The 27,194-nt window shown below is 39.4% G+C and overlaps 1 protein-coding gene across 1 annotated transcript; it reads right to left on the bottom strand.

Moving 5' to 3' along the window:
- Nucleotides 1-325: 325 nt before the first annotated feature.
- On the bottom strand, nt 326-25,884 carry jag1b (jagged canonical Notch ligand 1b). The gene is made up of 26 exons (XM_027014227.2): nt 25,540-25,884; nt 24,862-25,167; nt 19,328-19,385; nt 16,268-16,525; nt 15,705-15,765; nt 13,017-13,147; nt 12,800-12,919; nt 11,467-11,580; nt 10,546-10,659; nt 10,268-10,381; nt 9,070-9,116; nt 8,316-8,489; nt 7,820-7,970; nt 7,030-7,194; nt 6,602-6,715; nt 6,392-6,505; nt 6,200-6,313; nt 5,808-5,924; nt 5,243-5,270; nt 4,693-4,778; nt 3,969-4,082; nt 3,525-3,637; nt 3,162-3,398; nt 2,701-2,832; nt 2,402-2,543; nt 326-1,060 (listed from the first exon to the last, which is right to left on the bottom strand). The coding sequence occupies exons 1-26, from the start codon at nt 25,609-25,611 to the stop codon at nt 606-608; spliced, it is 3,651 nt and encodes a 1,216-aa protein (XP_026870028.2). The 5' UTR covers nt 25,612-25,884; the 3' UTR covers nt 326-605.
- Nucleotides 25,885-27,194: the final 1,310 nt, after the last annotated feature.

Here is a 27,194-nt window from a genome sequence, read left to right as displayed (position 1 = left end):
AAAAAATAAAAAATAAAATAAATACTTTTTTCTGTTTTTGTTTCTCTCCCACATCTATCCCCCCCCCCCCCCCCCCCCCCCCCGGTCAAGTTAACATTTCTGACAGTTGCTGCGATGAAAAAGCTGCAAAGGTACTTTTGGTACAGAATAAATCCAACCAGAGGGTGCCCCCACAACCGATGGAAAACTACTTGAGCAGTAATAATAATAATAATAATAGTAATAATAGTAATAATAAACACTTGACTGTTTCAAAATAGTACAAATATTCAAAAAGATACTCAAACGTATCCACAAAAATAGACATTGGAAATGTATGTGGTGGTAGTGTTGTCATCTTTTAATGCACAAAGACACTTGCAAACTAGTTTTGTATGGACATGAAAATACAGCACTTTGGTTTTCCAGCCTCCATGACAACTATCAGTTGCCAGTGTAAGCTAGCTTGTCAAAACTTAAATTAACACAGGGATACTGTAAATAACCTTAGAGTCAAGATTATGACAACAGTTTTGAGTATTACAGCCTCTCCAATCCTCTGTATGATCAGTACATGGATAAAGGAGAGGACGAGGGGTTTGGTCACATGGCATTTCTGTTGCCTGCTATACGATGTACTCCATCCTGTTTAAAGTGTGTACTGTCTCCAAGTCTCTGTTGTCCTGTTTGTTAGTCCAGTTGGGGTTTTTTGTAGGTGTTCTCTCCTCCTTCTCTACCAGCGTGTAAGTTGGCTGCTTGGTGAATCGTGCTTTCTGCAGGTGCCGCTCCTTTTCCTCCTCCTCTGCTTCTGCATTGTGTGTCCTAATTTTGGCAATGACCGAGTTCTTCCCTTCACAGACTTTTATGGCCACAGTGTGGGCAGCATGCTTCTCAATTGGGTTCTTGATCTGATTAAGTTGCTCACGCACATTATTGGTAGTGGTGTCCTCTGCAGGGGAGGCTGCTGTATTGCCATGGGCATTGTGTTTTTGCCGGCGACGGACACACCACAGGAAGGATGCTGCCAGGGCAAGGATCCAGAGAACAATGAAGACGGAGCTGAGTAGAGGAACCAGGTAGTCTAGAGAGGGAGGTAAAAACAAAATGAGGTCACAAATCCCTCACATAGCTAACTATACCTTACAAAGAGTTTGATCATTCAAAAACACTCTTCCCAAAAACAATGGCAGTATAATTGTGCCCTATGATGTAAGGAAAATTGACTGATTTTTCAAGACACAGATCAAGATTAGTTCTAAGGTCTAAGGTTTGTTAAGGGGGTTATGGACAGTTTCAATAAGATCAGTCTGTTTTCAGGAAACCAGTCCAGAAAGTTGCCTTTAATTTGTTTTTCCTTTAATTTGTTCTTGGTGAGAGTAATTATTTGTAAATTAGTCATTCATATATTTTACTCCTTTAATATACTCAATCTACAAATTGCAGTGGCAGGGATACTTTCAGAAGTTTCCATGTTGGCAAGAGAGCCTGCTGTTTTTATTCATTTTAATGAATGGGAAGCATAAAGAGGACCCAGATATACTGTCCAATTATAAATTCTGGTCAAACAATCTGTGGCATGACTATAGACTGCTTAGGCTCTTTGGTACCAAGATGACCTATTACAACAGAAACATTTAAGACAGAATTTTATTAAGATTTACTCCCAAGGGAAATTAGCTAATGCTTTGAATGCATTATGTAACTTTCTCAATATATGTGCTGGGGATTTCATTGTTTAATATTAATGTAAAAAAAACTCTTTAGATAACTTCACCTCAGAGACTATGTTTGCAGGCAAAATATGGGTCTCTGGGGGATATACATAAAAACTCTGATTTTAAGATCTCTTAACATATACAGATTTCTGTTGATACATAGCTCTCCTCCATCAATGCAATAAATTTTGCCTTGGATGAATAATTAGGTGTTCCTATACCAGGAAGACAACTGGGAGGCATGTATAATGGAAATATTCATTTCTAATAATGGTTGTCACTGTCTAATCCAGTTCAAAATGATACCCTATTTCATTAATCAAAACTGCAACTGCATCAGATTTTTCCAGATAGTTCTCCTTTTTAACAAACATGACAACATGGCCATGTTTAACAAACTTGACTCACAGTCGTCATGTTCATGTTTTAGTAACATGTTGAAACTTGTAACACTAGTAAATAAAAAATTTAATACCATATACAGAGAAACTTGTATAAATTACAAAAAGAATAACTCTGAGCCCCAGATTGTTACTCTTCAGAAGTTAAACAACAGGTTTAAAACAGGGAAATACTAAACTGCTGTGTAACGGCCTGCAGGAATATAGGTTGAGAACCCAGTGCTCCTCACATTTTAACATTGTATTCAAACACATTTGTAAATGTTCCAGTGTTGGTCCCTTTCATGCTATTAACTAAGTTCTTACCATTGTTGTTTGACCTCTTCTGCACACGCACTCCAGTGACAGCTGTAATGATAGAGCTGTTGCCAGCTTGCTTGCTCACTAGGTCAATAATCCAATCTGTGATTTCTTTAATAGGGCTCCTGTCCATCATCTCTTCTGTTGACTACAAATTGAAAGTTTACATTTTGAAAACAATGCAATATTTTAACAATTCCATCTCTCCCCTAATACACAGTATGTCATAAGCATGCAGTTGTACAGAGCATACATTAAACTATAGCCATTTAAATCCTTCAATCAAGAAAAAAAAAAGTACTTACTATGCTGACGTGAATCTCATTGCTAGCAGAGAAGGAGGGATCGCACATGATGGAAATGGCATAGTCTGCGGAGAGGTTCCTTACTACATAAATGTGCCTCAACTCATTACATACGTCTTCTATACTAAGACCCTGAGACAGAAACAAAAAAGCTATTAGAACCAGGCAGAAATCATAACTGAATGCAATATCCTTGATATGAAAATGAGGGAAAAAAAAACAACAAAAAAAAAACTCCCAGTCACCCAACAGCATGGCCTTTAGTAAAGTGCATCTGGTTGGTAACCAGGTAGTGTGCTTCAGATGCCTGTCAAAAACTAAAAAGATGCCATGTCTGGCTTTACCAACTTGAGAAGATGACGTGTAAAGGCATGAGCAGTGTTATATCATGTTGCAGATATAGAAAGAACCATGGAAATTGGCTATAAGAAAATTTTCTCTGCTCTGGAGGGATGACTCACTCGAGGCATGGTCTCCTTGCTAAACGTGAACGTGATGTTGGCACAGCTGTTGTCCTGGTAAGGGAAGCTGTCGTGGCATTTGGAGGTTGGTGGAGGGGGAGCGGAGGGCCAGCACTCTCCCAGGCCACTGCAGGGCTCGACAAAACAATGCTCCTCTTTGATAGGAATACAAGACTGGCCCAACTGGCATCCACCCCGGCCTTTACCAAGCCGACAAGATTTCGGTCCACACCACATCTGAGGAAAACAGCAACAATGAACATGTCATTGTACTGAATGAGTTTTCTTAATCAACAGGAAAAGAGTGCTACAACCTGAAATTAACACAATTATCATCTTTCTAAGGAAAGGTTAATCATGTACCCTGGTGCAGTGGACCTGTCCATTGTGACACTGACAGGTGTTGCAGTCTTCCTCCCATTTTGTGCCATCAGTGGTAATTTGACCTCCTTCAGAAATGCAGGGCTGCCCTGTGACTGAATAATGCAGAAAGATGAATAAGATATTCCTTCATAAGCCATTCCAGAAGATTTAGGCTTCCTTCTAGATGAACCTTTTGTAGTGAACTCAAATAAGATGTTTGGAAGGCATAAGAATAATTGATCAGGTATTTAGCCCTTAGAATCTTAATAAAATTCTGTCTTAAATCTCAGATTAGGACCCAGGGAAATCAATTCAGAGCCTTTGGCTTTTCAGCCCAAGATGATCTCATCTTGCAAAAGAGTGTCCTATTACTCTGGCACTTGGGGATTTTGATTATTATGTGGTAATAGAAAGACAATGTGTATAAGATGATCATGTTCTCACTTTCATGACACTGAGGCCCAGTCCTTCCAGGTGGACAAATGCAGCAATAACCGTTGATCTCGTCTACACATGTAGCACCAAAAGAACATGGCGAGGACTGGCACTCATTGATATCTAGATGGAAGTATATAAGTAACATTTCCTTTACTTCAGACTAAAAGACCAAGACTGCAGAGCATACAAAAATCTAATTTGGGAATAATATAGTATATAGAAGGAGGGGGAGGGGGATCTTACTGGAAATAAAACATTTGACATTGTGAGAAACTAGTTTAAGCTTAATTAATATCTTTGTTCTAACAGCCATGCTCAGCTGATAGTAATTTCATTAGTACAGGGTATGTTTATGTACATGCCTGCATCAAACAGCAAACCCCCAGGAATGCCTCATTATAAGGGGCTAATTGGCCAGATGAAAGCTATTAAAAGGGATGAATGAACTTTAATTTGCATTGAAGACTAAGGATGATTGGCCTTTGGATATTGCAAGCCATTCCTCCTGGGAATTAAAAACATGAGGACCCTAGAATACAAGGACAGCACTGGGTGTTTGGCAATTTGCCAGAATGGCTGGCTAATTAGATGGTTAGGCCATGAATTTATGTTTGGATACAGGCTTTTTCAGGGATTGGCTGTACTCTGGTAGAGCTGTGTGCTGGGAGGGGTCAGTGCTCTGAACCAAGGACTTCAAGGACCTCATCATTCATTGTTTTCTCACACTTACTTATACGACAGTCTGGACCAGCAAAGCCTGGGGCACACTCACACCGGTACCAGTTTTCTCCATCCACACATGTACCACTGTTGTAGCTGGAAAAACACAAACAAAGGAAAGGGAAAAAATAATTACCAGAATATCAGAACTTTATTACACAAATCCTCTTTTTACATTAACATGCTGATTGAACAATTCAGGGAAATGTAGACAAAGTTCACCAAATATAGGCACAACTAATTTTAAAGTATTAAATTCAATACATAATGGTGGAATTCCCCACAAAAAGCACTGCTTAAAGCACACTAAGCTGTTTTTCTTTTGTTTTTTGTTTTTTTTCACCCTCATGTCGATCTGAACTCAAATGATCTCCTGATCAGTTGAAGCAGAAAGGCATGGGTGCATAATAGACAGTGGGGCTGAACACACCTTTGGAATGACAGCAAGAAAGGGAGTGCCTGTTTCTCAGCACACTGCCTACAGAATGTGAGAAAAGTCTGCACAGCTGTACAGGCTTGTTTACAGGAGCAGTGTGCACAAATGGTTTGCCTGGGCTTACCATGGGTGTGGGTTGCAGTCGTTGGTATCTGAAAGAGAAAGAGAATGAGTTTGTTTTCAAACAAGGGAGTGCAAGAGCCAGACTGCATCAGAGAACATGTCAAAGCTTGTGTGCATAGGGCTAAGCTGAATAGAGTGGCAGATCATGACGTTATTAACAAACTCCCTTTGCCTCCCTTTGCATGGCAAGGTTTTGGGAGAGATGGGTACAAAGGAAGATATGAGGATAGAGTGGAGAAGAACGACAGGACAGGACGAAGGCTGGGATAATGGATGAGTGTCTCCATTTTCCTCTTTTTTTCCCCTCCTTTTTGGCCAGTTTCAGCCAGGTAGTGAGAGAGAGCTGGGCACAGAGAAACATTGAAAAGAGCAGGAAGGCCAAAAGGGAAGCAATTCATTGCATTCCTTACCAACTGAGTGCAGAACACAGACAATGATGGAAAGATGAAAGTTTCAAGGAACTACCTCCAGGTATTATGCGTTTTAGTCATTATACTTTCAGCCCATGTGCTTCCCTCTCCAAAATGTTGTAGTTGTTGCTATTGCCCCAAGGAATCAGTACTCACTCTGGGAGCAGGTGGCTCCCTCCCAGCCTTCTTTACACACACAGGTGAAGGAGTCACCCCTGACTACACAGGTGCCCCCATTCTCGCAAGGATTAGGCAGACAGCTGCTGTTCTTGGCTGTGGAAGAACAACAGAAAAGGTTAGAATCCTTGGCAGAACTTATGAACTAGACAGATAAACACAGCTATGGTCAGCAGCTGAGCTGAAGAGGACAGAGTAATTCCAGATTGGCAGGCTAACTCAGTATACCATGTATTTATATCCCAGCACTGCCTTTTGAAGGGGTTACTTGAGGAAATATTGATGGACTACATAGTACTATCAAACATATCTTGTGCTACTTCCATTTGTCCATCTTGGCTAGCTTTAAAAAACTAATCAGTTATACTCACCAATGTTACAAGTGGCCCCCTCCCAGCCTGGTGAACACCTGCATTTGAAAATATCCCCCTCATCGTGGCAAGTACCGCCATTATTGCAGGTGGCTTCATCACATTGGCTATCACCTAAAATAATAGCTCTTATGATCTCACATGGTTACAAATAACTATAAAAACAGGGTGGGTCAAATGCTAGACTCTTACGGGAGTGGCAGGTTTTTCCCTTCCAGCCATTTCGGCACTCGCAGTAAAAGTCGTTCACCAGGTCTTGACATGTTCCCTTGTTTAGGCAGGGGTTCAACCTGCAGTCATCTATATCTAAATGTTAGTGAGGAGCAAAGAGGATTGAAAATTGTCCTATTTATTTCTTAATGCAGAAAAAGGCAGATGTTTAATGCAAAGAGCAAAACTCACTAATTTCACAGTGGGTTCCTTCCCAGCCATCAGCACAAATGCACTGGTAGACATTCACTTTATCAATGCATGTTCCGCCGTTTTGACATGGATTACTCTCACAGTCATTAATATCTGAAAAGTAGAATATATTAGTTTCCTGTATGTTTCAAGTCAAGTTTATTCTAAAGGGGTCATTTTAAATTAAGTTAGTTGGAGTTAAGTCAGTTAGTTGGAGCTTAATCGGATTCCATCAAATAACATTGTGATACCAAAGTCTAGATAAATATTTACTTTCAGTTAGTTTTGAGGGAAATAATTTTTGTGAAATTTGCATTTGATATTCAAGGTGAATGATAAAACATGGCCAGTTAAAACAATTGAACACAATGATACTGAACTGATGAATACTGAGCTGATGAACTGATGAATAGAACAATAAATCTTACTCTCATGGCAGTAGGTGCCTCTGAACCCCTCCTGACATTCACATGTGAACTGGCCTCCTGTCTGGCTTCTGCAGCGTCCATGAGGTCCACACACATTAGATGAGATGTAACGCACTCCCTCTGGTGTACTATTGGATGCTACAGCAACAGTGCAGCTATCGATCACTAAAGAACGGGGGGGGGGGGCTGGTTAAAGGCTACAAACCGGTACTGTCAAATTTATAAGCCTTCATTTAAGTGTATTTATTGAGTTAATATTCTTTGACAAATAACATAGTTATCTTAAACTGAACAATAATTTTCTATTATATGAAATTGTTGGATCATTTCTTCATATATTTTTCTTATTCATTATAATGCAAACCATCTTTCCCTCACCTGCTCCTAGAGGCAGAGAAATGCATATGTGACACAATAAGTCAGTCATCTGATTTAAAAACATCATCCTCAGACCAGAGATGGGTCTTTTGTATGCAACTATTACCATAATTACCCAAAAACATAAACCACCAAGCCATTACCAGATCAAACACTCACATAGCACTGTAAAAGATTCTGTGCCAGGCTGTTAGGACAATTTTGGAACATGTGATCCAGGGGAGTTACAATAACATTCATGTTGGCAGATTAAAGCTAAACATCTTATGAAACAAAATACAACACCTCCATCATATTTTCTCTTAGGAAGCAGATGTAAAATAGTATGCAGTAAACAGATCACTTTACTGCAGGTTTATAAGGGTAATGGGGAGAATATTGTGAAGATTATCCAGGTGACAGGAAGTCCTACCTTGGCATGAAGTGGTGCGGCAATGGTCCTTGAGATGAGAACAGTTTTTGCCCTCATAGTCTTCTGGGCATTTGCAGAAGTAGTCAGATGCCAGGTTGAAACACACTGCAGCATTTTGACATGGGTTGGGCTGACAGTAATCAATATCAAGCTAAACCAGGAAGAATTTTAGAAAGAGAAGAAAGAAGAAGGACAAGGGCTAAATAATGAGGGGAAAATAATATCCAGTCCTTTTTGGAGTCTTACAAAACAGAAAATACCCATAGCATTCTTCTTCCTGGGTCTGCCAGGAAACAACACAGTAAAATACTCAGGAGAATGAAAACAAATAAGAGGAACATTTTAGAGAAGCAGTCAAAGTCTGCCACTAACTTTCTCATCTTAGGGAATGTTTTGTGGGTGTATATTTGTAAGACCTTTTGAAACAGTTTTGAGAAATTAAAAAAATGCCACACAAATCTTGTCACAAAATAGCACATTTCAGCACTTCTCTTACCTGACACAGCTGACCTGAGAACCCAGCAGGACACAGGCACTGAAAGTCGTTCACTTCGTCCTCGCAACGACCTCCATTAAGACAAGGACTGCTAGCACACTCGTCAATGTCCTTCTCACAGTGTTCACCCGAAAAACCAGATGGGCAAATACAACGGTAGCCATTTACTAAATCCTGTGGAAGGAGATTAAAATTTTGTTTCTACACAAACAAATCAGTCACTGTAAATGTTATATTGTTAGGACCTAACACTGTAATGGATTATTTTATCTCAAAGTAATAAAAAGTGCCTTGAATTGTGATTCAAAAACGGAACAAAATATGAATCAATAGGAAGGAAGCTACTACTGCATATATAGAGAACAGGGACCTAGACAAGAATGACTCAAATGTTAAAATGCAAATTGAAACTAAGTGCACAAGAAATTATATAAGGTCAAATTGAGGAGGTGGACAAAAATTTTAAGAACTCAAAAGAACATGTCTCTAAGTACTGTAAACACTGACATTTTCCTGCATCAACATTCACACCCAATAATGATGTTTATGGTAGTGTAAGGTCCTCGAAACTGCCTATGGCTCATACCCTTGCTTTATAAATCATTATCAATACAAATATATCTCTCTGAAAAGCTCCACAACCGACAAGCACTGTGCTTTTAGAAGCACTATGGAGGTTGTAGGTGACAACAAGCATGATATGAGCTCAAAATGGACATTTATGAAAACTTTAAATGAGATTTGAGGTACTTACTCGGCAGGTCGCACCATTTAGACACTGGCCCTGGCATTCATTGATATCTGCATAACAAAACTAATATCAGCAAAACTCTTTCAAATTCTTTCCAAATTTGGGAAAAGTTCAGCTGAAAGTAAAAAATTCTACTTTTTTTAATGGGAACTGAGAAGGTTGCAAATTAATGTATATGTCTCATCTGCCTTGTACTCCAAGGATTTATTTGACTAACTATAATAAAGGTGGAATTCAAGTAAATCAAAAATAACTTCAAAGGTTTTTATTATTATTATTTTTTTAATTTCCACTAAGCTTTAGGTGGTACCCCTTCATGTCATGCGGAAAGTTGCTTTAGAGTTCAACAGAGACATGCAAAAAGTTTTGTAACCTACAGCTTTGGATTACTTAGTACTGAATTTAATGTAATCATTTTTCTGGCTTTGTGAGTAGCTTTGTAGCCAAACCCAGTTATGTAGCATGAATATGTAACCAGTCTTGTATAGCATATCTGGTTCAGAAGGCAAAGTTCCTCAACTACCATAAGCCAGTACAATAAGAAAGAGGGGAGCTATCTGGCTCCAGATAACCTGTAAAATAAAAGAATGTATGTACTACTAACAAATACTAGTAGTTTTATTAATGCGTAAACTAAACTGGTGACAGTAAAAACCGTTATGCTGGTTACATAGTTACTTTAAAGTAGTTTAGGCAACATGATTTTACACCAATACTGTAAATATCAAAAATTTTGGCTAACATTTTTTTTTCCTTCCTGTTTCTGTTTTTCCTCATTGTAGAGAAATACAGTCAAATTCAAAATTATGAAACTCTATATACTTCATTAAGCTCAGCAAACAACTTACAACTGAAGTACTAAATGTCAAGTTTATCATCACAGAACAATGAATCAGTAGTTTCCAAAACCCATTTGTTATTTCAGGTATTTTCATATTTGGCCCTGTTGCATGTAGTGAAGGTGTAGGTTTGACTTATACATAATTATAAGGAACTATCATTTTCTATTTTCCCACAATAATTCATCCCTTGTGTCCTATGTTGGCCTATGAGTTTTATCATTAGATAAAATGCTTCCTCCCTTTTATATTAACTGACCAATCCAGAAATTCAGGGTTAGGGTTTAACTTAAGCCATTTCACTGATAAAGTTACAGAAAGACAGTAGAAAAACAGAAAACAACCACAACTCATCAACTCACTGATGTCACAGTTCTGACCCATCCATCCTGGAAGACATTCGCAAAAATATCCACCAATCAGGTTACGGCAGGACTTGGCATACACACAAGGTTTCTCTTCGCACTCATTGGCATCTAAAAAAAAAAAAAAAAAATTATATATATATATATATATATATATATATATATATATATATATAAAAATAATGAATACACAAAGAAGTGTTTGAAATATCAAAAGCATGTGTTCAAATTTCCAAGCAATGTCAGCTCATTGTGATTTGCTTCAGTGCTCTCACCAATCAGACATGTTTTGCCAGTCCACTGAGAAGGGCAGCTACACTTAAAGCCGTTAACCAGATCCTGACAAGTGCCTCCATGGTTACATGGGTTTGGTGTACAGTCGTCTACATCTAGAAAGCAAGACACCAGGTTAGACACAGCATGCATGCTGTAATACGGCAAGAAAAGCCAGACGCTTGCGGATCAGTTAAGAGTTTATTATAAGAGGGTAAATCCAAAAATCGTAGTCCAAAAAAAACAGTCCAACAAAACAGAGACAGAAAGAAACAATCCTGAAGGCCACCAAATACAAAAGGGCAATCCAAAGACAAAGTTGAGTAAATGCGAACCAGTCAAAACACAGGGAGTACAGGAAATAATGAATAACACTCAGTATGTTCACAGGAACAACAGCAATACTTCGCAAGGAAGCTGCTACATACAGAAATTAAACAGAGCTAAAAACAGGTGTATACCATTAGTACTCATGGTGATGACCTCCCCAGAGGATTTTGGGGAATGTGAAAGTGCCCCAGCATTAGCCTTGTTGGTCAGGGCTGCTGGACCAGAGGACTGCATGACACATGCATGCTGAGTTGTGTATTTTGTGTATATATGTACATTTCGATAACCATGGATACTTTTAGCTGGCTGGACAAAATTATACTGCATAGCCCATTGCTTAAGTTTCTCTCAGTAGATGTGACTGAATGCCTTTAATGTCATTCATATGAAACTTTTAATAATTTAAAGGATTAATTAGATTTTGCCTGTCAAGATTTTAGTCAGCAGTCAAAACAGAAAGAAATTCTTCTGCTCTCAGGGCATTCTTTCCAATGTCCTTCCCAAGCAAGTTAATGCATTACTAATGCAGTCACTAAATGCATAGTTACAGAAATATCCATATGGGTTTAAGGCCTTGTTTCTAATATTCTTACTCATTTTGCAGGATGAGCCACTCCAGCCAGGTGCACATAAGCATTCATAACCTTGACCAGTCTCGGTGCAGCTCCCTTCATTAGCACATGGGTTGGACAGACAGGCCCGCTCCGCTGTGAACACACACATACTGACATATTAGCATATGCTGTTCTTTATTTGTCTGTCTAAAAGAAAAAATGACCTCCACAGAGTGGCCTTGAAGATACCAGGACCACCTGTATAACAACTGGAGCACATGTACCCTGTCACATTTTTTCCTATAGCAGTAAAGCAAAGAACCCAGACTTAGGAAAGAGGGAGGGGGCATCTTTCTTCATCCTAGTTATGGATAAATGTTTCCTCCTTAAGCCTCACTCATTTCCTGGCAGAGGCCTAACTGGAGTGGTTATTTTGAACTGGGCAGGTACAGGAGTTACCTCACCATGGAAAGCACTCTAAAGGCTTTAGACATAGTCACTGTTTGCTGGTGGTGGTGTAGGAGGGGTTCCTGTGATGCCCCATTTGACATACTTCATCACCATATCCATTACTGACTGTCAAAACAGAGGAGATCCACAGGCAGGCCAAATCATAACAGAGGATAAGTTGACCTCGGACTAAGGCGGCTCAAGGCCAACAGCCTAACATCAGATCTTAAAATCTTAAATAAGTATGTTTCCATCTATAATGTACTTTCAAAAGTGAGACAATGTAGCTGGCCAAATAGAAACAACTGGTGCTTTGCTAATGCTCAACTTAACAGAGTTTTACAACTGCACTATATGTAGAAGAATTCAAGCCAACACAAATCCATATATATATATATATATATATATATATATATATATATATATATATATATATATATATATATATATATATATTTTATTTTTTTTTATTTTTTTATGTATTTCTTTAAAAAAAACCAATTTTTCTAGGACTTGCAAGTCAAAATTAGACCCAGGACATAGGTCTAATTTTGTCATTGTCTCCAATTTCACATCAGGTTAACATGTGCATGGAATACCTGATCAGTATTTTCAAACACTTGGTACTAGCTGAACTGAGCCAACAAATTAAATAGAAATTATAACATTAGCAGTATCCCCAAAACATACTACAAATGCAAATTTTGAAAAATCCTCTGAGATTTACAATACAAATTACACATCTGATATACGCTATTGATAAAAACATACACAAATACACACTCTGATAACTATATTTTAGAAGCTGAATAGTACAGGCAAGGGGTTCAGAGGTGGAACTACTTAAATAAATTCAGTTAGTGATGACTGGAGCTCATTTATAGCAGTATTTTACTACAAGGACAGAGATGCATGAGCTCACCCCTCTCACAGTTGACTCCAGAGTAGCCATCAGCACATGAGCAGTGATATTTGTCGGGTCCCGTGTTACTGCACGTCCCTCCATGCAGACAAGGCTGGTGAGTGCCACAGTAGTTCAAATCTGAGACAATGAAATATAATTATATGCATAATGTATTAGGCCTCAAAACACATACTTGTGTCTACCCGCCATTACTGATTTTGGAGAAAGCAAGTACCTTTGTCACAGAGCTGTCCCCCCCAGTTGGTGTCACAGAGACATTGCCATGGTTCCATACATGTTCCATGCACACAGCCAGGGTGAGGGATGCACTTATCACAGTATTGGCCCTGCCAGCCATACAGGCAGCTACAAAGGAATCACACATAAATGCACACACAATGAGACCTGTGCTTACATGCATACGCGTACACACACACTCCAGACATCAGTGTATGAATGCTGTGTGTTTATCTTTGTTTCCTTCAGACACAAAGTTCTATTTTTTGCAAATAAGACTAGAGGTCGATATGACTTATTTAAAAAGTCTTATTTAAAAATAGCTAAACTTGACATGTTTCTCACACAATAGACCAAGCTGTATTATTTCAAGACACTCAAAATGTTTACTCTTTCCATTTGAGATAACAGACTTTTAAAGCTCTATGTTTGGCTTCACTGGGGGGAACAATGGACTAACTTCCATTGGTCTTCAACTATTTAGTGCCAAGCCACATAAATAACAAACACTAATTTTAAAAGTCTTTAGCCAAGTTAACAGCCTGTGGCAAGACACTTTGTTTCAGTCTTTATACAGTTTCTTGGATCTGTGACTAATCAGACAGTTGTGACTGAGTGTGTGTGAGTGCTTCTTTGAGCTATTCAAAATTATATATATATTTTACAGAGTGCTCTCAAGAGAGTCACTCGCTTGAGAACTCATCTGTGGGAAAACAGACTGCCCTCTGGGAAAAAAGGAAACAATTAGCCCAGGGCATCAGCTCAGCTGTAAAAATAAATGTGATGGTTAAGTAAACCTCACTCTCTGATTAAAGAGGTCTGTGCTTAAAAATGAGCACAGCATTCACTTTGAGGAAAACATGCAAAGGGAAAAAAAGAAAGTACATTTCCGGTCAGCGCTTCTCACACTTCCTTTACCCTCAACAAGCTGTGGAGAGTTTGAAGGTTTTGAATGGCACAGGTATGAAAAAATTGGGTTTACTCTAAAAAGTGACAGTTTCAATTTAAGTCTGAGCAAGGTCTCCATTAGACTAATTGTGTGACTCGGTGGCTATGAAAATTACTTCAATGTGGAAATTGTCGCCAGATATCCAGTGCATGTGTATTTTCCTTTCTTTTTTTTAATGCCATGTAATTGCATTCTTTAAGATGTTGTCTTCTTATGCAAAGTATGCAATTCGGAGGACAAGAAATAACCTTGAGGAAATGCAGAAGTAATGAAAGAAGGCTGTTCTAGACAAAAGTTCTGTCCTGATCACTTCACGCAAATGAACTCTAAATTTGACCTCCCACTTCACTCAAATGCAGTAGTATGGGTTCTTTGCAAGGAAATGTTCAAATAAAGGAAATATTAAACTAAGCATGGCTTTTCCTGTGCACAATCTCCATGATACATATAATACAAGCATACAATATGCAGTAGTTACAGTACTCTTATTGTATATATTGGTTTGCAACCAGTATGATTCACTTATTAGTTCATTGGTTTTTTTTGTAACAGCTTTCGCCATCGCCCTTAGAAACCATATGGTAGATTAATTTTGCTGAAATCTGGCTTCAAGGCTATTATCTGCAATACATTGTATTATGTAAATGTAAAACCCAAAAGATTGCAATTACATTTTCATCCTGAGCTCAGACTTTCTGCTTATCTGGACAAATTTAAATATTAGTCAAATATCACATTTGGCTGCCATATTATCTGTATGTTTACTGAATTAGTTATAACTCTTTAATGAGCACTTCAGGCAAAGCAGGCTACAACTTGCAGAGAACACCCAGCTTGAGAGTTGCATAAGAATGCTAAATTGATGGGATCGCAGTAACTCTCCTATACTTGACAAATGAGCTATACATGACATCTCTTTATAACAGGACAATTCACCTTGATAAATCTGCTTTGAGGCATACAAAAAATCATACATTGAACACATATTAAAAGCCACATTCTGGTTAAACTGAATACAATAATATAGGACAATGTATGTAATTAATTCAGTAAAAAATTATAATCTTACAAGGGCCACTCACATAATATTCCATTCTCTGGAGGATCACTACTATAAACTCGCTAAAGTGTCCTTGAGTTTGAGAAAGGCACTATATAAATGTGTCTAATAATAATAATAAAATTATTAAATCATTAAATGACCATCACATTGACTAAAATGACCCAGTTAGTTTATGATTACTTTATGATTAGTTGTTGTGGTGAATCAGTTTTTAATATAAAAATAAGCACAAAATGCTTGGAGAAGCATGTTAATTTGAAACACTATGAACTCACATACCCTCAAACATAGATCTTTTATTCACTCATCTTAAGGCCAAATTCATAAACTGTTAGCATCCAGTACATTTTAAAGGCCAATTTGTTCAGCATAATAGACCGATAAAGCTTGTTTGTTGTCCAAAAGGCAACATCCCAATCCCTGATTGCGCTTGGCCAGGGAAAGAGCCAGCGCTCACAGAATCTAGCACATTCTGTTAGGATCTGACACATTTGACACATTCATTGCAGCTCTGCAGCCTGGCATCCAGCTGCAAGAAGATACAATGTGTGAAAAAGGCTTGAATTACTCGAAAGCTCAGAATGTCAAGTAGCAAAGCAAAAACTGGAAACTTCCAGAAAATACTTTTTTCTAAATTTTTATTTTGTCATAAAGAATAGTATGATGTGACTCACTTGCAGCCTCCTGGTTGTTTGCAGGAGCCATGCTTAATGCTGCATCCCTGCCTGCAGATAGCTGTGAAAAAGAAAAGGACATAGATACAAAGTAGTGAAATGAGTGTAAGTTCACAGTCTGTTCATCTTCATTGTATTATGTCAGATCATGCTGTTCTTCCCTCACCCATGGGAATGTTTCTGGAATGTAGAAGGGGATCTATCAACTCCCTAATCCACCCATCCAATCCCACTCTAAGTTGAGGCCTGTCGTCAGGCTTTGAGGCATATTAACCTCAGCATTCACCATTGGCTGTAACTTTACAAAACAGCGTCATAAGCCAAACCAACCTCACCAACAGACCTCCTAAAACAGCTTGTGCATCCTTTTAATAACTCTCTATGAGTAATAATGCATGGCTCAAAGCATCCTTGTAATTTCCTACCTTTGATGCTTATCGTAGATATGGGTTTTAGGTTTAGCAGTATAGAATTCTCACTAGCATGCTAACTGGTGTTTTACTTGGATTGACATGGACTGACATGAAGCAAAGGCCAGATTAGATGTTGGGACTGGATTTTACCTGTGTTGCAGTCAGGGCCTGTCCATCCTTCCAGACAGGTCTTGTTGCCATTCTGGTCACAGGTGTAGTGTCCAAAGAACTCATCACGTGGGCGGCAGAATTTGTTGCAGCCGAAACCATAATAGTGTTCATCACATGTGACCCGGATTTGATACTCAAACTGAGCCACTGGGCCATTATGTGTCAGTCTCTGCCACTGATGGTTTGGGTTGATCATTCCAGAGTGGTAAGCCTTCTCTATGAGTCTTCCAGTTGAACCTGTACAGTATATAAGTTACTGTAAGAGTTCAGCAGAACACCAAACAGACTAACTAAAGTCCTTTAATGCCTGTCTGGCTTCTCTTATTGCAGGCTTCAAATGTTCCATATCCAAAACTAGAGAAAGAACCACAGTTACCATAAATTACAGTGTACATACACCAACTAAGCCTTTGGCTGCCAGCAAAACCCTAGAGACCAACATACTTATACAGACATGTTCATTAACGCTCACACATTCTTTTCTCCTTCACACCCCCAAACTTCAAAGCTTGATCACAGTAATGAGAGGAAGGCTAGTTCTGCAACATTTAGATAACTGAAGACACAAGAAAAAGTACTGATGGTCCCTACAATGTTCATCCAAAGTTTTATTTACACTTTCAGCCAGACAAAAACACACAGATTTCCCCTTCACTTGTTCCATTCTTAACTATATAACCACACACAAAACAGTAAGCAGTAGCACTGTCTTCCTGTTTAATTCCTATTTGGCAGTGTGAGAGACTGCCCTCTAACTCTGAAATAATCATGCTCCTTCAGTACTATGTAGTTAAAGCCTAATTAGTACACTGATAACAAAATAGCATGAAATCATAAAAGAAACCGAAAATATTTAAGGAAGTCATTTACTGACATTAAACATTAGCTCACTTAACTGCTTTGGTAGATACACCACCAGCAGCCAGTGTCCATAAGCTTGAAATGTATATAAGTGCATGTGCATGCATGAGAAACATCTCTTCCGAAGAAAGCTGACTGAAGTTGTTGAAGTTAACTTTATTACAGCTTCTGGTACATTGCCATTTTATACTCATCTCTATTTATCCATTACCCTTATTTTTGCTTAATATATGTCTATGTGCAATTGTCTTGCTAATGCAAATTCTTATGTATCCATCTCTTGTATTAAGTGCACTGTGCACTCTCTGTTTTTCTATATACTGTCTGTATATCTGTATGAGTCTGTTTGGAATGTTAACATGTGCATTGACCAAAGCAAATTCCTCATATGTCTAACACATGAAAATTAAACTGATTCTTACATAGTGCTTTAAATGCACATGCTATTACAAAGGATGCAATTAAACCAAATTACAATTACTCTTAGAATCCCAATTGCATGACTAAACAATAATTGTGGCAGGCCTACTCCATTATTTCCCATCTGTGCTGAATGTATGAGCTGTGGCAACATAAAAAGCCTATGCCAAAACATTATTTACAGTCTTACAGAGAGACAGAGGTGGGTGCAGATGATGTAGAAGAGCGTTAGCAGGGCTATATTTCATAAGGCACTGGAATGCAGAGGGCCCAGGAGGCATTTCGCTAGCAGCCTGAAGCTTGTGGCCAGAGCCAGGTGTCATGTCCTTACTACCAGCAGCATGCTCCACTTCACCATGGGCTGAGGAAGTAGCATTAAACAGTTATAAAGAGCTTCTCCTATTTCAGAACATAGATGCTGAAGGTAATATCTCCAAAATAAAAAGATCCCTTGTCCTCTCATCTATATTTTAGCTCTAGCGTAGTAAACCTAGGTTTTTTAATGTTCTATAAACACACACACACACACACACACACACCAAAAACAATAAGTACAATAGTCTTCCAATATATATGATTTCAGAGACAAATGGCAATTCAAAGGAGTGAATCTATCCTTCCAGTGATCTTTTAAGCCATAAGCATGTAATATAAATGTACTTGGGTGGACCTACAGATTAACAAACTAAATGTACAGAGCCAACAGAAACATATAACCTTTGGCTAAATTGATGAGGCCCAGCTCTGTCCACCTTGAATCCAGTACAGGTAGAATATATTAAATGATTGCTTGAAATGGAAACAGAAATATATCTAATGGCCAGAGAGCAAGGGACAGTAAAAGAAGTTGCAGAACCTTTCTGGCTGCCACATCTGATGGTAGATCATTACAAACAATTTTCATGTTTAACAAATATAACAAACATAAAGTGGCCATTCCAACATGAGTGTTTCTGTAGAGTTTTGTTCTACAGTGTACAGTGCTGAGGTAGGAACTGCAAGAGGTTGGAGCAAATACATGGACACCATACTGAAACCATGCAGCTCTGAAAGTGAGACTATGTGACCCTGACACAACACCTGCTGTTACTCATCAGTCGCATTTGAAAACAAAACAACACATCCAACCTCTCAGCCTTGAACATGCACACACTTATTCTCTAGAGTTAGAACAACAAATCCAACCTCTCAACCCTGAACATGCACGCACTTATTCTGTAGAGTTAGAACACATCCTACCTCTCAACCCTCAACATGTACACATTTTGTAGAGTTAGAACAACACATCCAACCTCTTAATCCTCAACATGCACTCACAGTCACACACTTATTCTGCAGAGTTAGAATAATACATCCAACCTCGCAACTCTGAACATGCACACACTTATTCTGTAGAGTTAAAACAACAGATCCAACCTCTCAACCCTGAACATGCACACACTTATTCTGTAGAGTTAAAACAACAGATCCAACCTCTCAACCCTGAACATGCACACACAGTCACTCTTTCCGCTTGCCCTCTTCCCTGTCCTGTCGCACCTGTCAGCGCATTTAGTTTAAAGGCCAGATGCCTAATAGAGGAGGGGGACTGGAAAAACCTAACTGCAGTTTCTGGCTTTAACAAGTCAGTTTAACAAGACTATGGAACAGAACAACCTGAGTGGTTTTAGTAGGGAAAGAGAGGGATGAATGACCATGAGCAGCAAAAGACAGATAAATGGCCAGTCACCCTCTGGTATTAAAAAGTCTCCAACTTACTTTCACCAGCAGTATCATTACTGAAGTCCAAGGCCTCTACTATCAATGTGTAGGACCTCTGTAGGAGGAAACAAAGGTTGCAGGTTAACGGTGAAACTAAAACAAACATACAACAAAAAGATATCACATTAGTGATGCTGTCTGTTGTAGGGAAAATATATCAAAGGTCTCTGGTGTCAAAATCTAACCTTGAGAAATATAAATAAATATTGTAAATGTTATTCAAACCTATACCATCTCATATTCCAACATTTTGGCTAGAATTCCTCCTTCACTGTAAATGCACTTTCAGTTGACCAGAAAACATTACTATCTTAATCTGTTTTGAATGTATTTGGTCCCGTTAGTGAAGACTTATAAATCTGGTCAGATTTATACAGACTCTTTATACAGACTATACAGATTTATACAAACAGACTCCCCACACACAGCAGGAAACTGTCTGACTTGGGCCAAACAATGCCATCCCCATAAATGATCCAATTGTCTAATCCATGTAAAGAACCAAGATTTCACAATACTGCCTGACCAGGTCAGCAAGTTCACTGAATAGTTTCTGCATGCCAACTGCATTTGAATCTTGTTCATAGGCTTCTGCTTAACAACCACTTTGGTTTTCCTTGGCTACTGCTCTCCAGGAGTGTTGTTGGTGTTTGCTCTGATGTTGGTGCTCTCGGTTTCAGTGTTCTTGCTAAAAAACAAATATGGTTGGAGTCCAAATCTTATTGGCTTCTGTTAATGCACAGCTACCCCCACCAGCAAAAGATTCTCTCTGTTTTTGAGGTATTTTGTGTGCAGTTTGTTCCTCTTTTCCCAATGGAAAAGAATGTGGAGCAGGGCTCTGAGAATGGTTTTAGAACAACTTTCATGCAGAATGAGATCTCTGGAGGGCCTGGCTACATTTCAGCACTTCTGAAATGCTTTGTTTGACTTGAGGTCATCACAGCTCTCACCGGTATCAGGTAACGAGCCCCAAAGAGAAACAGAAAGGGAGGGAGAGAAACCAAGAGAGACAGAGCTACCGCCCAAGAGCAGAAGAAAGAGAAGAAGTGTGAGTATATAGGAGGGTGTCAGTAAGCAAGAAAGAGAGAGAGGTACCTGTAGGTAGCACATATGAGGGAGAAAGAGGATGTGTATGCGAATGCCATTATCTCCTCTTGCAGAGCTACAGCACCTCTTCACAGCACCTATTTGTCACATTCACACCTTCAGGCCTCTCTACACAACCTCATTGAATTTCCAACATGACCACGGGCTTCGCCATCCTGTAACGACAGACAGCCCCGCTCATGCCCAAGCTTCTCTCAGATTACGTCTCATGAAGTAACTGCCAGAAGGTAGATGCATAACCATCTGCCTACCTTATCTCAACTAGTTTATGTGCTGCTCTTGCAAAAAATAAATAATTGGGTGACAACTTACCAGCACATTTTTAATAACTTGGTATAATACTAGTGCACTTAGCCAGCTTCTTCATGTAGTTTGACATTTTTCTGCCATCTCTAAATGGTTAGAGATGTCATGTCTTATGATGTCATGTCTTATATTGCTATTTGGTCAGATAATGTACTGCATTTAGAACTTACTAAACCTTATAACATTTGAACTCATTGAGCATTTAGAATTTTCAAAATGTCTCTGGCCCTCTCCATGGATTACTGCTAAAGTTTCACATGCTTGCCCTGAGAGATTGTAGTGAACATTCCTGGACACGGAACTCATCTAACCCTACTGTAAAGATGCCTGGTCACCCATGGCAGCAGATGAATTGGCACGCCCTTATGGTAAACTGTTCGGTTACAGGTTCCCCTACCACACTTACATCCTTGATAAGCATCAGGCATCAATAACACAAAATTAGGTACAGATACAAACACTTAACCACAACTAAATGAATGCTTATCTGCTCTTTTAAATATTCTTATCCATAAAGGAAAGAGCACCAGTAGAAATGTCTTGCCGGCACAAGGTTAGTTCACTCCGGATGCCGGTTGCCGCCAGGTTCATTTTTCCCATGCTCGCCACTGACCTCTGTGTTGTCTTTGAACTCTCAGTACCCACCTCTCTTCCCACCCCCAACGCCCAGCCCTGACTACTCCCTCCCCTCCCCTCTCCTCGTCCCAGCTAGTGACAGCCCCAAAATTGCTTTGTGTTTCTCTTATCTTCCTGGGCCTACACTGGCTCCACCCGAGCCTTAACAGCACCGAACACTTAGTCTGTGCTGCCAGACAACACTCTCCTCTTTCTCTTGGGAATTACCCTGAGGACACAACACTGAAAATGCCGTCAGTTGCCATAAATGGCTGGGCCTTCTCCACCGCCTCTGCTTAGCTGGGTGTAACTAACCATGGGAATCTGTCTCCAGTTTGCATCTTCATTGATAAGAAAATATGGGGTAAAAAAGGAAAGGCTGAAATGAAAGCCAAAGTGGAAAAAAACATCAGCTGTAGCTGACTCATTGAGTTAGATTCAGTACAACATGCTCAACATTAGCTACTCAGCGAAGGTCCATTGCATCCCAAGTGTAGACACCTTGTTTGCTGTAACCCCAAAGCCTTGCTTGAGAAAAGGCAGAAGTTACACAGTCTCCGTGAGAATTCTAAGGTAGAAGGACTTGTTTGCTGGGAGATCTCTATCAGAGGTCAGGTAAAACATAAAAGGCTCATGAGAAAAGCCTTTAAAGAAGACCCTTTCCCTGATAATGGGTCTCCATCATTCATTGGTCTACACTCAAGCACCATGGCTAGCCTTTATATCCCATCATTTGCAGCAGTGAATGCCAGCAGGACTGTGCAAGCTAACAGAGGTGAATGAAACAGCACCTGAGCTGTAAACCATGTCTGCACTTAGGTAGTAAACTCTGGCCAGAAGAGAGATGCACATTTTGGGCCAATTTACCGCTTTCTCAACTGAACAGCATTTCTCAGCATGTTCTGGGAAACGTCAGAGCCAGCTGGGAGCAGTCTGAAAGGCAGGGCACTGAGCAATGATATGCTCATTGCATACTCAGCAACGAACGTACAGGTTTGGCTACAATACACTGCCAGAACACTAAATGAAGTGCCAGATAAGCCACAGCCAAGGCAGCAGAAAAAAGGCGAAGGCATCTGACTCATGTAATTTGCACTTACATGCCACATTAAGCGAGTGCTGTACACAGAAAAATAATAAATTAGTAACTGCCACCAGTACTTTCCCTCAGGGCTGTACAGACCACTCACCTGTTACTAGGGACTACACGTCTACTATGACTGCCAAATGCAAAAGAAGTGTATAAAGGATATTAAAGGACATATAAAAATCTGAAGAAGATTCCCATTGAGTAACTGCAGTGTACTTTAGTAAGAGATGTAAAGATGTTCAAAATTGTAAAGTACACAGAGTTTCCAGAGAAACTGCAAGCAAATATAAGTACATCTGTCTAAAATGTCCTGTTTCTCTGGAAACTTTGTTAAGTACTACAATTTTGAATATCTCTACATCTCTTACTACAGTACACTTCAGTTATTCACCTGGAATCTTCTTCGGATTTTATATGTTCTCTAGTATCTCTCTCTCACTCACACACACACAATGGAAGAAAAAGACAGATAAGAGTTCCTGTAATATTTTGTTTGAAATACAAACCTCATGGTATAATTAACAGACAGGAGACAAGCATAAACTTCATTTTATCAGAATGTTATGTTTTGCCATTGTGTACTCCCACTTCTCCAGGTTCCTGGTGAATGGAGAGTTGCAGGGCCAAAGCACCACACTGCAAAGTGCTGAAAACACCAATATATGAAATAAGGCCAGAGCTGGGTTTGACTCAATCCTGCTGAGTCCAACACGTCTTCCTGCTGCATGTCCTGGGCCGCCATTATTCCTGGACTGGCTCTATTATGCAGTAATCCTGCCCGTAGCCAGCTTGGCCAAACCATTGTTCGCTTGCTCCTTGGTATGCTGTAGCTGACTTGAACTGGGTTGGCCATGCCTCACTTTTCTCTTTTTATACCTCTGCCTTTGTGCCTCACCAAAACTAAGACAAATGAGATACAACTGCCGCACACTGTTTAAAAACATTCGGAAAAAATGAGGACTGAATAGGTACGACACATCTCATTGAAAGACATGGGTGTAAGGGATTAGCTATACTGTTTGTAGTACCTACTATAGAAATTAACTGGAAACCTGATTAGGTATAATGGTAAATCTAATTCACAACAATCTAATTAATTAACTTGGGAAATTGTCTCAATCAGTTGTTAAGTTGTTTTTAACGTGGTATTACAACATACATTGCAATGTCTTAAAAGAAGAAAACATACATTCTTACTGAATTTCTTTGTGAACCATAGTGAAAGTACAGTGAAGGTCTAAATCACAGGCATGATGTATGATGTATGTCCCACATGTCAATGGACCACTTTTAGGAATGTGGGAAGTACTTACCAAGCATATGAGGTAAGGCATATAAACTTATTAAGTGCATGCCAATGAATGCTTTGTGTCAAACACATCAAATATGGGAACCTGCACACTAAGGACTGGCACTATCAAACATTTCACCAGTTCCATTTATGCTAATGAGGAGCACACTGTACAATATGAGTTAAGAAGTGGAATGCAGTTTTACTCAATTTAATTAAAAAGCAACCTTTCAATAATATGATGTGCTATGATGCACCAGACCAAGGTGCTTTTATGACAGAAGTAGTCCTAACTGTTCATGACTGTGTGCTTTCCAGTGTTACAAACGTGTGTTAATATGTAATAATCCGTATTTAAATTAGAGGGTGAATTTAGACTGAAGGTGCCAATCCATCCTCACTGATTAGGTTAGTTGAATTACGCATGCTCACTGTCCGGACGATCATTAATGAAAAGTGGAGCTCTGTTTAAGTATGTAAGTGAATTCTGCAAAAAGCTTACATGACTCGTACTTTGCATGTTTGGGTAACCTTCGTTAGCCCAACGCTTCTTGACGGCAGGTGACATCTTTTTGGCAGGTGCCACTTTTTTTCCCTTCAGGCGTCGCCTGAAACAATTTTTCTTCGTTGTGTGCACAATATTATACGCAGTGAGCAGCAGTAGATCTGGAACAGTTACCCTGGTAAGCCGCCAAAAAAACTTCAATTCGAATGTTAATACCACCGATTTCGCTGTAGTTGAGATTTTGGAAAATATTAAACTTAGTGTACATTTGTTTCCAACCTCGGGAAAACTACTATGTCGGCAGTCACTATGTACAAGTAACATCCAGGAGCCACCGTTTTCTCACTATGAATTTACACTCCTGGTTGTTGGATTTCTGGAAAGCTAATCGCAAGACGAACATTTCTAACCACACAGATTTGGAAATATGACCCTTTCTCCATTTAGTTGAGAGCTGGGGTTGTGTCTAGTGGAATGCTCTTCCATTTGACGTGGGGTGCACGGTATCTCACATGGGAACTCTGCCACTGAATTTACGTAAGAGTCATAACATGACTGGTTTCATTATGGTTAAACATGCACTCAGAAACTACGAAGAGAATAAAGCATTTACTTACCGGCCAAGCAAAACTGAAATGTAAAACAATCCTTGACTTCTCTGTCATTTGGGTGCCCCTGGTAGAAAATGTATTCCCTCCTAGTACAGGCGTAGATCCAGTTCCGAAACTGCAAGGCCCCGCCGCAGAAACTCGCGACTGATATTCCTTCAGACAAACTTTGAAATATGTAGCACATTCATTCCTCGTGCACTTGCGATCCGCGGTGTTCCTCATACCGTCACAGCATAAACCACTCTGCAATTTGCCGTTTACATTCTGCATCGGTAAGATTTCCAGCTCGAAATTCCCCGATGCATCTGACACCTGTTGAAATAGATGAATAGTCAAAGGTCTGCAAAAAAGGACCATGTAAACCTACCACGCAACGTTTTATTTGTACGCAAACCGTCGGTGGCAAATGAAACAAGTGTTTGCTAATAGCTCTTGCGCTGCTTATTCTCTAAAAGTTGCAAAAGTTTGTTCTTGGTTTCAAACTCAGTAAACAAGGTAACTAAACTGTAGGTTGAAAGCATAGGTAAATGCACTTTCTTTGAACAAAATCTATGAACCGCTGCTGTATACTTAAAAGTTGGCTATAGTATGGGATAAGTTTGAGCATAAAAAATAAACAAGTCCGAAGCCATAGGGTTTACGCATACATGTACAAATGTGAAACAGTGATGTGAATAAACGTACCTTCGTCCGCAAGCATAACAAAAAGGCATGAAAGTAAAGCGCTGCAAACACGGAATTCCGTCTCAAAATCATGCCTCCTTGCTGGTGTTGCCGCTTGCTTTGAAACTAGACGTTGTAGCCGACTCACGGCTCTAATGTACTCGCCGTTTTAACATGCACGGATGGAGAGAATACCTTTTTTTTCAGAAGACCAAAGTTTTCCAGTGAATAGGAAACTGCCTCCTATTACACTCTTATTCCAGCGTATCAGAAATTCTTATCTTATTCTTTTTCTCCCTCTCAGCAGCAAGTATACATTACATAGAAGCCATGAGAGCGTTGTCCGCAAATGACTAGCTAGCTGCGCACCCAGTGCAGCAAGTTCAGATAATAGGGTGGCGAACGCATGCGTCAATTTAATATTCAATAGCTGTGGAGGTTGGCTGGCTCAGAGTCCCTCCCCGATTCCAGCCAGATGACGGATCGGGTTCATATTGTTATGCGCGTATTGCGTGGAGATAGCTTTAATGTCGCTGCAAATTCTCAGTACTGCCTTGCATTGTATGAGAGAGTGAAATGTTTGAAATGACCTAATTTTGCAGAAAGGTTACACTGTTGGCATGTTGGTATTTATATCTTTGTCAGATATAAATACTGTAGCATTGCATTTTTAATCTACTAGAAATTTTTACTCTATTAAAAGACAATGTACTTTCAAAGTTGTATCAGTATTTTTGCATGTGGCCTAGAGATATTATTCCAAATTAAACTGATTCTGCATATGCATGCGGTGGTTCTACTGCATATTCTTGGAGTTTATCTGAACAGTGAACAGTCATGGGAATGTTAGTCATTGTAACTCTGTTCCTTATATGCTTACACAAGGCTACAAATATGGGACATAATGCGGCTGTGTAAGAGTTTACATTAACACAAAAAAGGATCATTCTTATCTTGGTGCCAACCGTGATAGGCTCTTAAAAGGCACTTTCACTGGCTATGGATTTCTCATTTGTGGTGTGAACTTTGCCACATCAGTGTGCCGACACTCCTACAGAAGATATCCTTGCAGAGTTTTTGTGTGCAGACCACATAGGCTTGTCTTTATTGCCCCAGCAGCTCTTGCTGCCCTCTTGTGGAGATGGGGCAAAAACTATATGTAAGTAAATACATAAATAGAACACCTTCATTAAGAAAATACAAAGAGACTATCAACATTGAATTTGACATCTTTTGTGTGGCATCTTTCATATTTCATGGTATTTCATTTGTTAGGGCCTCTGCCTTTTCCTAAATTATGCAGCTGCCACAAAAGGTGTTCAGCAGGCCCTGATGCACACAATCAGAAAGCAAGAGAATGTTGTTAAACTGTAACCAGTGGAGTATTTTATCATTTAACTTTATAACCAGTGTGGGGTGTGGAACAAGCAACACATTGCAGGATTTCCTCTGATACACAGCCAGAATGTATTTGTCTGCAAGAGGACATTTCCAGATGTCTCTCAATTTACTCAGTAGTTGCTATCACAGGAACCCCTTGACCCTTGTACTTCGTGAAGGGAAGCGAAAGTTTAGCTCATGTCTCTATGAATAAGGAGAAAAATAGGAGACAATAGAGAGATCAATAGATTTTGTTGTATTATGCTATGATTGTTTAGTCTTTATAAACTTCATAT

Source organism: Electrophorus electricus, chromosome 9 (assembly GCF_013358815.1).
Source record: "Electrophorus electricus isolate fEleEle1 chromosome 9, fEleEle1.pri, whole genome shotgun sequence".
In the NCBI taxonomy this organism is placed as follows: Eukaryota; Metazoa; Chordata; class Actinopteri; order Gymnotiformes; family Gymnotidae; genus Electrophorus; species Electrophorus electricus.
Note: the sequence above shows the minus strand (reverse complement) of the source record. Positions and strands in the feature narration are given on the sequence as shown.

Bases quoted from the DNA above. Each gene is read 5' to 3' on its own strand.
- jag1b (XM_027014227.2), bottom strand. From the start codon at position 25,611: ATGATTTTGAGACGGAATTCCGTGTTTGCAGCGCTTTACTTTCATGCC. The intron at 10,660-11,466 runs GTAAGAATATTA...CTTGCTTTCTAG, and splicing joins TGGCTCATCCTGCAAAATGA to ATGTAGACGACTGTACACCA. The intron at 10,382-10,545 runs GTGAGAGCACTG...TTTTTTTTTTAG, and splicing joins TGGCAAAACATGTCTGATTG to ATGCCAATGAGTGCGAAGAG.